Genomic DNA, 9,409 nt, shown 5'->3' with positions numbered 1-9,409 from the left:
GGACCAAACTCCTGGTCGTAGTACCCAAACAAGAGTTGTCTCTCAAAACTTCTCAATGTAAGTTTTGATAGACCAGATCTACTGCATCTAATATGTCCATCAACACAGTTGTCCATATTTTCTTCTAACTCATCTTTTTGTATTTGTCTTTCACCGGTTTAAGAAAGCATAGACAAACCTTGTTGGACTACAAATCTTACTAACGACATGTCAGAGAACACACATCGGAGTTGTCTCTTGAAATCTGTCAAAGTGAGTTTTCGATGGACCACATATACTTTACATATTTTGTCCATCATATATTACTTACTCGTCCGCTATTTTTGATATGTATGGTTCATTACCCACAAGATATTAGGTTAAATCCCAGCAATTAATGACTACTGCTGCCAACAGAAAAAACAAAGTTTCTCTCTGCAATGTCCAGGGCAAAATCGTCCAAGTTTTATGATTTGTGTCATGATTTGAAAGACATTTTCAATAATGGCAATTTTACAAAATTGAGTTTCCAAAATGTCATACCCAATAAAATTCCCCTTTTTCAATGTAATTTACCAGATTTAGACATTTGTGGGTTAAAACTTAAAAATTAAAAATATACTCCCCTCTACCTCAGCCAACGTCGTCGTCCTCATATCGGAGAACACACTAAAATCCAGAGATTCAGAACAATATTGAAATCATCTGATTCTTCAGGACAACAACCTAATGAGTTCCTCAAAATCTCATTACAAAGAGAAGATTGCTCGTCGGAGGTAAGTAATCTTGGCTGTTTTGTCTTTTTCCTCAATCTTAGGGTTTATACATGAGGAGATGTTAAAGTTGTGACCTTTTTGATCTAAAGGGAGGAGAAATCAGAAGAAATCGATAACCCAAAGTACAGAGACCGTGCTAAAGAACGAAGAGAGAATCAAAATCCTGATTATGATCCTTCAGAGCTTGGTTCTTTCCATGCCGTTGCTCCTCCCGGAGCTGTCGATCTCCGGTAACTCTCCGTGGTGTTTCTGATTAACTATGTTATAATTGTAATTGGGTTTCTCTAAAGTTCTGTTTTTTTGTGTGTTTGTAGTGCTGCTGATGCATTAAAGCTATCTATTGAGAACAGCAAGTATCTTGGAGGTTAGTGTTAGGTTCTTACAAATCTTGATTTGGTTTTTCTCTTGAAGTGCTTATGTTTGTGTGTTTAATATATTGGTTAGGTGATGTTGAGCATACCCATTTGGTTAAGGGGTTGGATTATGCTTTATTGAATAAAGTACGAAGCGAAATAGTTAAGAAACCTGATGGTGAAGATGATGATGGCAAGACTAGGTAGGTTTTGGTTTATATTAATTGACTCATCTGATTTGTTGGTTCAATTGCTACATATATTTCTTTTCTTTGACAGTGCGCCTAAAGAAGATCAACGAGTTACTTTCCGTACCATAGCTGCAAAGGTATGGGGACTTTCGTTTCGAATTTGTGTAGATAAGGGGAAAGTTTGTGGATGTCGATAACGCTTAAAGTTTGTTGTTTCTTGTGTCTTTTGATCTTTTTTCAGTCAGTTTACCAGTGGATTGTTAAGCCTCAGACTATCATCAAGTCTAATGAGATGTTCCTTCCTGGTAGAATGACATTTGTCTATGATATGGTAATGTTCTTTAACTATTTATTTTCAGGCAGATTCGATATTCTTACATCATTTTTTTTTGTCTGAGGAAGTAGTTCATACATGTGTATACGGCTTCAACAATTCTTCTCCGAGTCTTTAGTTGCTTAAATCTTCTCTTTTAGATATAATACATGGGCCCAAGGAAAACTTTAAGAAGGTTGCTTAAGCTGCTTTGCATTGCCCTGTTAATGATATAATCATGGTTTAAACTATTTGTTAGAAATCTTATCAGCAGGAGCGGATGGTTTTTTAGTTCAACCATCATGTCAAAGCATATTCTTATATTTTTTTTAGCAAATAGAGACACGATTCTACAAAAAAGTCAGTTGAATATATGATCATAATTTGGTTATGAATGAAGCTTCCTTTGAGATATATAGTCTCAGTTAAGCTAGCTAACCTTACAGTATGATTTTAGTATCCCCTTTGAAGGCCTCACTTGTGATGTTAACACCCATTATCTGAGGTTAAATATTAATGTTATCCCTTTAGTTTTAATTCTGTATGATGCTTTTCAGGAGGGTGGCTATACCCATGACATACCAACCACGTTATATAGGAGTAAAGCTGACTGCCCCGTGCCTGAGGTATGTAAACTTAGAATCCGTGTTGTAATAGTCTTCTTTATCCTGGAAATTTCTTAGGACAGCATGCTGTTATGGGTTGATATGTAATGATTGTTGTGATTCGAATGATATAAGCCCATTTTGTTGGTCTCTGCAACCTCTTCTATGTCAGGGGATGATGTAATGAATACTGCTATTATTTTGATTATATGTAACAGGATTTGGTAGCATATTTCTTCTTTAAGATTAAATTTATCTTTCGTTTCTACTAATCTGGAACCAAAATTGGCATTGCTAAACATGTTTCTGTACTGAACATATTTTTAAGTTATACTTGACATCACTACTCCAGTTTTTGCGAGAATTGTTTCATTAACACGCACGATTGTCCTGCCTTATCTCTTTCACAGGAACTGGTCACAGTAAATGTTGATGGTTCTGTACTAGATCGAATTGCTAAAATCATGTCATACCTTCGCCTTGGATCATCAGGGAAAGTTCTGAAGAAGAAGAAGAAAGAAAAAGACAGTAAAGGTAGTTTTCATAATGTAAGAGCATACTTTTGGTGTACTTTCTAACTGCACTTGCATTGTGACAATGACTTTAAGTATTAGCAGTACTGATTCACATACACTGGTTAGATAAGCTTCCTGAAATTGTTGTTTTTCTGCCTATCCCCAAATTGTCTGCGTTTACTATTTGAAGCCAAGAATATAAAGAGTATGTCTAGTCTTCAACAACCGTACTAGTAGTATCTTATTATGTCTTCTTGTGTTCACTTTGTGGTTTTAATTTGCGCGGTCTCTGGATGTAGGCATGGTTTTGTATCCTGTTATTATTATGCCTATGTGGTGCCAGTACATGTTGTCGTTCTTTTTTCACATCAGCATACATTTTGAGTTAAGCTAAGAAATTGGCTGGTTTCTGATTCTTTAGCAATATAATTTGCTATTTCTGTTCTATCTCACGTTGACTGCAATTTTTCTAATGCAGGAAAGATCTCAACTATTGCTAATTACGATGAAGACAATAATCAATCTAAGATTGAGAATGGATCTTCTGTGAACATAAGTGAAAGAGAAGAACTACCACCTCCTCCGCCATTACCGCCTGTGACCAACCATCTGGTTTTGAGTAAGAAACAAGAAGAACCACCTGTTGCCAGAACAGAAGATGATGACATATTTGTTGGTGAAGGCGTCGACTATACAGTTCCTGGTAAAGATGTGACACAGAGTCCTATTTCTGAGGACATGGAAGAATCTCCCAGGGATAAGGAGAAAGTACCTTACTTCGATGAGCCTGCTTATGGTCCGGTGCAGCCATCTGCTGGTCAAGAATGGCAAGATATGGTCAGTTTTCCCCTAACTAATCCTTGGTTGCATGTATTCACAAACCTTGATTCCCGAAGCAACTTTTGCATTTTAGTTTGTACTTATTATCTGTCCATTATTCTCATAGTCAGGTTTCTTTCTTTTGTATTTTTTGCAGAGTGGATATGGTGCAATGCCAATTCAAGGAGTGGCTACCGGGTATCCTGGAGATTGGCAGGATTACCAATATGCAGAGCAAATTGGGTATCAAGAGCAGTACCTTCAGCCTGGAATGGAGGGTTACGATGTCCAACCAGAAACAGATATTTTACTAGATCCCCAACTCATGTCTCAGGAAGAGAAAGATAGGGGTTTAGGATCAGTGTTCAAGCGTGACGACCAAAGGCTTCAACAGTTGAGAGAAAGTGACGCACGGGAGAAAGATCCAACTTTTGTATCAGAGAGCTATTCAGAGTGTTACCCGGGTTACCAAGAGTACAACCATGAGATTGTCGGTAGCGATGAAGAAGCTGACTTGTCTAAAATGGACATGGGTGGAAAGGTATGCACTGGCTAAATTACATCTTTCTTTTTTTCTCTTCTTTTAATTGTAGAAAGGCCAAAACTACAACATTACAATTTCTGGGTGTTGATGAACACTAAACAGGCAAAGGGAGGTTTACATCGATGGGACTTTGAGACGGAAGAGGAATGGGAAAAATATAACGAGCAGAAGGAAGCCATGCCAAAAGCGGCATTCCAATTTGGGGTAAAGATGCAAGATGGTCGAAAGACGAGGAAGCAGAACCGTGACCGTGACCAGAAACTCAATAACGAACTTCACAAGATCAATAAGATACTTACGAGAAAGAAGATGGAGAAAGAGGGTGGGGATGTTGCTTCTTTGGATGCCGTCGATGCACAGACTCCCAAGAGATCCAAACATTGATTCTAACCTTAGTTACTCTCTTTTGTAGTCTTTCTCATCGAATCTATTTTTGTATCTTCAAGTCTGTTTAGATTTTAAATACCTTGAGTTCAAATTCTTAATTTAGAAAGATTGTATACTTCCAAATGTTTACTTCCATATATCGAACGACCACGTAAATTTTTATTATTATTTAAGATTTCTTGAAAAGTTAAGAGCAATATAGGAGCTAACCCTTTTGTTCACTTTTTTTGTTTTCTTTTTTTTTTTTTTTTTTTTTTTTCTCACAAGAACGTTTATTCAAACGATACAAAAATATGATACAAGGCCAGAGGATACATGTAAACCTCTGGATATTAACCGGCAGAAACGAAAATTCTCCGGATCTAAAAACACAAACTAAAATTACAACAAAAGCCAATTGAAGGCACAAAACCACAATCAAACAACTGAAACCTAAAAATTAATCCCTAGTTAATTCCTTTGAATAGCATCTGGAAACACAATTGCTTCTTTTCCGAGAACTGAATTTTGTTGATGATGATGAAAATTGCACCGGAAAACTCTGAACTACTCGTCCTACTTTGCTAATTGATAGACTTTAAAAATTAAAACATCTACTTACAAACCCAGCTTGATGGGGCTTCGAAGATGAAGCTTTGGAACCATCAAACACATGTTGACACCGGAAAAGTCGAGATTCATTCGACGGAGTACCGAATAAGCAGAAGTAGACCCAAATCTGATTGTGAATTCTTGTTGGAGGAAGCTGAATGAGCCGCCTAACCGCATCATCACCCATCTCAACGATGAGATACTGGGATCAATCGGTTGAAGGCCTAGGGAAGAGAAGCTAAATCTGAAACTAGGGATCAAAATTGATTTCAAGAGCCAGTGGCTTGGGCACATCACTGACCACCACAACATAAACTTTATTTTTTCATAAACAACAAGAGAAAATCGGCAAGAATTGCCGACGGCCACGCCGATCATACTGACTATGAAAGTCAAATCGATATCGGATAAAAGCCAACCAAACACCGCAGAAGAACTGGTGCATGTTGGGAGAGAGCCCGCTAAACGGGATTGGTAACCGGAAAAGATCCGGACGGCAACAAAAGTGAGTCGGTCTCTCTCTGAAAAATTCAAGAGAGAGAAGAGAGAGAACCGACGAGACCGATTCGTGCACAACGTTGGTTCTCGACTTTTCCATCATTTTTGTTTTCTTTAGCGAATGAAATTACACTATATCATATTATCATTAAATAAAAATTAAAAATTAAAACAATTAAATCATCTTAAACGTAAAATGATAGTACCGCCAAATAGGCTACGGGTTTTCTTTGATGGTTCGTTAACCGAATAGGTTTATAACAATCGACGTTCGTCGGATGATGGGACGGAATGCTCTTGGGCTATATTGTTTGCAATGTGTTCGTGGTGGGAATGGAAGTGGCGTTGTAGCTATGTGTTTGGGGACATAAGCAAATGCCGATATATAAAGTAAAGTTCATTAAAGACATCGCCTTGGAAGTGAGCCAAGCACACAAGACCATGGAGAGTGTCTGTATGGTGGGGGAGAGAGTTACTCGCATGGTGCAGTGGAAGCTGCCACCGGAGGGCAGAGGGCTGGTTTAAACTAAACACTGACGGGGCCTCTCATGGTAACCCTGGGGTAGCTACGGCTGGTGGTGCTCTGAGAGATTCGACGGGTCAAAGTGTGGTGGTTTCGCAGCAAATCGGGATATGATCGGCGCCTCTTGCCGAACTTTGGGGGGGGGGTTTATTATGGTCTCTATGTTGCTTTGGGGAAGAGAGTAACATGAATTCAGCTTAATATGGACTCGGAGATTGTTGTTGGGTTTCTTAAGACGGGGATTAGTGATTCTCATCCTTTGTCTCCCCTGATGCGTTTGCGTCATGGCGTTATTTCTAAGGACTGGATAGTCCGTGTTACGCATACTTATCAAGAAGCTAACCGCCTTGCGGATGGTTTAGCAAACTTTGTTTTTAAAAAACCTTTAGGATTGCATATTTTTGAGGAAGCTCCAACTGTTGTGGAGTCCATAATAAGAGATGATGTCCGTGGAACTTCGTTCCCACGGCAGATTCGGTTGTAATTTTCTTTTGTTTTAGTTTGAATAAATAACAAGGAGACATAGTTAATGTCTCCTTGTCAACTACCGAAAAAAAAATCTTAAACGTAAAATCGTTGTCAAAACTATGAATTTAAATAAGAGTGAGTTAAATCTATATACATAGAAGAATCTAAAACAAAAAGTAAGGTTAATATTTTGAGTGGTTAGAAATTAAAAGATGAATAAAAGGGTTACACCCCCCACTTATCCATATGTTTTTGTTTGTTCTATGGTTGTTGTTTTAACTTCCCCTTCTACTTGGCCATGTTGTGGCTCAGAGAAGTTGTTTGTTTGGCTCCGAGTAGCCTCTTGTATCCTCCGAATCCTCTTGGTTAAGTTCTAATGCAATTTTAGTTGGTCCAAAAAAAAAAAAAAAAAAAAAGAATAAAAGGGTTATACTAGGAATGAACCCATAAAAATTTCTAATCATATCTATGAAGTATAAGCCATTTTCTCATTGGTCCAATCGCTAACTAAACCAATGTTTAAATTTTTGAACTAATACAAACTAGTCTACTAATCAAACCAACTAAAATTTTATAAATCGTGGAAAAGTAAGAGGATTGTGTTTTTTCTTGTACTCTTTTTTATGGTGTGGAAAATTCAACAAAGAGGATATGATGATAAATTGATAATTGTCGTTTGTTAATAATATTTTTTTTTTGGCAGGCCAGGTCGTTTCCTTCTTATTACAAAACCCCTCTTTCTGAGTAGTTCAGTGAAACAGAAGCTGACAAAAAAAAAATGTCACGATACACTTGACTGAAGGGTCTATACTCTAAGTCTTTGCTCAAAGTCTCCTCTACGTGGCTTATATAAACTACACTCAACTTCATTATATATATCATTCATATTCTATACACATTCACATAGTCATAGATAATCAAATATCAAAATGACTTCTCTTACTGCATTTAAGTACGATGTCTTTCTAAGTTTTAGTGGGCACGACACTAGCCGCACCTTCAGCAGCTTTCTCTACCATGAACTGGTTCGAAGGAACATACGAACTTTCAAAGGCGACAAAGAGCTGGAGATTGATCAGAGGATTTCCCCGGAGCTCGATCGCGCCATCGGGGAGTCAAGATTCACAGTCGTTGTGGTCTCTGAGAACTACGCTGCGTCTTCTTGGTGCCTGAAAGAGCTCAGGAAGATCATGGATTTCGAGAACCAGGGTTTGATGACCGTGATCCCTATCTTCTATGGCGTGGATCCGTTTGATGTGAGGTTTCAGATCAAGAAAGTCGCTGAACATTTCAAGAAGCACGAGGCTAGAGAAGATGATGAGAAAGTGCTTTCATGGAGGCGAGCATTGAGAGATTTGTCGTATATCTCCAGCCCTTGTTCATGGAAATGGTAAACTTTCGTAACTTCAAAAGATTTATCATCTTATTACCTCTAGAACTATCATGTACGATCTCTCGCAAAAGCCTAGAAATCATTGGTTTTGAGTGGCGTTTGGGACTAAACTATATAACATGGTCTAGTTTTGGGTTTGAGGGGATGTACGAGCTTTCATCGGGAACCTCTTAATTATTTAGAAAAAAAAATTTCGTAACTTAGTGATAAAGATTAAATTTTTATGGTTAGATATGATTGAATATCAAAAGATTGAATTTGTACTGTTACATTTAATTTGGCTCGAAAGATTGAATTTTTGTTAAGTCTGGTTTGAATCGATGCTAAAGTTTCTATTTTTTTTTTGTCTATATAGTGAAGATGACTTGAAGTTGGTCAACGCAATTGCGGACGATATATCAAATAAGTTGGTTATTATTACAAGTACAACAATAAGCAACGGGAGGAACATAGTGGGGATTGATAAACACATGAAGGATCTTAACCGACTAATGGATCTGAATTCCAAAGAAGGATTGAGAATTGTTGGGATTTGGGCTAGAGAATGCAGTGCTAGATCAGCTCTAGCTAGATATGTTTATCAGACAACCTGTCAACACTTTGAAAGCTATTGTTTCATGGGAAACATGAAAAATATTTCTCAGGGTCGCGACTGTGAAAGCCATTTACACGAAGAGTTTCTGAAAAATATTGAAGGAAAATACTTGACGAGCTATGAAACTCTCAAGAACCAAACGGTTCTTCTCGTGGCAGACGACGTCGATAAGCTTGAACAGTTAGATGCTCTTGAAGCAGACTTTAGCGGCTTTGGTCCAGGGAGTGTTGTTATCATCACTACAAAAGACAAGCAGCTGTTGCATTCTTATGGTATAAAGCTTGTCTTCGAAGAAGAGTTTTTGAGATTCCATCCATTCCACAGTCGATTCTTCCGAACATTAGCCTTTAAAAAGAGAGACATTTATGCCATGAAATGTTTTGGTTGGCTTCCTTTTTTCCTATTTTTAACGGTTGGAATATTTTGGTTTTCTAAGTAGTATATGTTAAGGAACTAAAGGAAGTGTCTCTCTTTACTACCAAAATATTATCTTTTATTGTTTATGGAACACTATATATGGGTATAAACCTAAACTGTCCTCCTATGTACAAGTATATATATGTATATCATCTGTACACACCTTGTCAATATATGAATCGTTATATATATTATAACATTTTTGAAGTACAACTTTTTGGCCACCCTTTCAAAAAAATCGATTTCCACTAATTACTATTACTACTAATTATTTTATAAATGCTCATTAAGATTACTAATGTAACTTTAATTATCGGGTCGGTTTATGATTTCAATTTCTGACCCAATTCCAAATGATGGATCTTTTCTTCTTTAGTGTAGAATGTCCAAATTTAATTGCTATAATTAAGGGAAGATATTAATTACAGATTTACAAGATTTG

The 9,409-nt window shown here is 37.3% G+C and overlaps 2 protein-coding genes across 2 annotated transcripts; both read left to right on the top strand.

The window, feature by feature from the left end:
* The first annotated feature begins 610 nt into the window (after positions 1-610).
* LOC17887708 (suppressor of mec-8 and unc-52 protein homolog 2) lies at positions 611-4,650 on the top strand. The gene is made up of 11 exons (XM_006293855.2): positions 611-755; positions 845-985; positions 1,070-1,119; positions 1,200-1,311; positions 1,388-1,436; positions 1,541-1,630; positions 2,170-2,238; positions 2,628-2,751; positions 3,211-3,569; positions 3,709-4,092; positions 4,198-4,650. The coding sequence occupies exons 1-11, from the start codon at positions 709-711 to the stop codon at positions 4,477-4,479; spliced, it is 1,707 nt and encodes a 568-aa protein (XP_006293917.1). The 5' UTR covers positions 611-708; the 3' UTR covers positions 4,480-4,650.
* Positions 4,651-7,462: 2,812 nt separating this feature from the next.
* Positions 7,463-9,143, top strand: LOC17889063 (TMV resistance protein N). Its single transcript, XM_006294353.2, has 2 exons — positions 7,463-7,952; positions 8,311-9,143. Exons 1-2 carry the CDS (start codon positions 7,492-7,494, stop codon positions 8,987-8,989), a joined length of 1,140 nt encoding a protein of 379 aa, XP_006294415.1. The 5' UTR covers positions 7,463-7,491; the 3' UTR covers positions 8,990-9,143.
* Positions 9,144-9,409: the final 266 nt, after the last annotated feature.

The sequence above is a fragment of the Capsella rubella genome, unplaced genomic scaffold, assembly GCF_000375325.1.
Source record: "Capsella rubella cultivar Monte Gargano unplaced genomic scaffold, Caprub1_0 scaffold_4, whole genome shotgun sequence".
Classification (NCBI taxonomy): Eukaryota; Viridiplantae; Streptophyta; class Magnoliopsida; order Brassicales; family Brassicaceae; genus Capsella; species Capsella rubella.
This window is presented reverse-complemented; position numbering and strand designations above follow the sequence as displayed.

What these genes read in the sequence shown, in the direction of transcription:
- LOC17887708 (XM_006293855.2), top strand. Translation starts at nt 709, where the DNA reads ATGAGTTCCTCAAAATCTCATTACAAAGAGAAGATTGCTCGTCGGAG. An exon ending in GAACAGCAAGTATCTTGGAG is followed by an intron (nt 1,120 to 1,199) that starts GTTAGTGTTAGG and finishes TATATTGGTTAG; the next exon opens with GTGATGTTGAGCATACCCAT. An exon ending in TGACATTTGTCTATGATATG is followed by an intron (nt 1,631 to 2,169) that starts GTAATGTTCTTT and finishes GATGCTTTTCAG; the next exon opens with GAGGGTGGCTATACCCATGA.
- LOC17889063 (XM_006294353.2), top strand. Translation starts at nt 7,492, where the DNA reads ATGACTTCTCTTACTGCATTTAAGTACGATGTCTTTCTAAGTTTTAGT. An exon ending in AGCCCTTGTTCATGGAAATG is followed by an intron (nt 7,953 to 8,310) that starts GTAAACTTTCGT and finishes TTGTCTATATAG; the next exon opens with TGAAGATGACTTGAAGTTGG.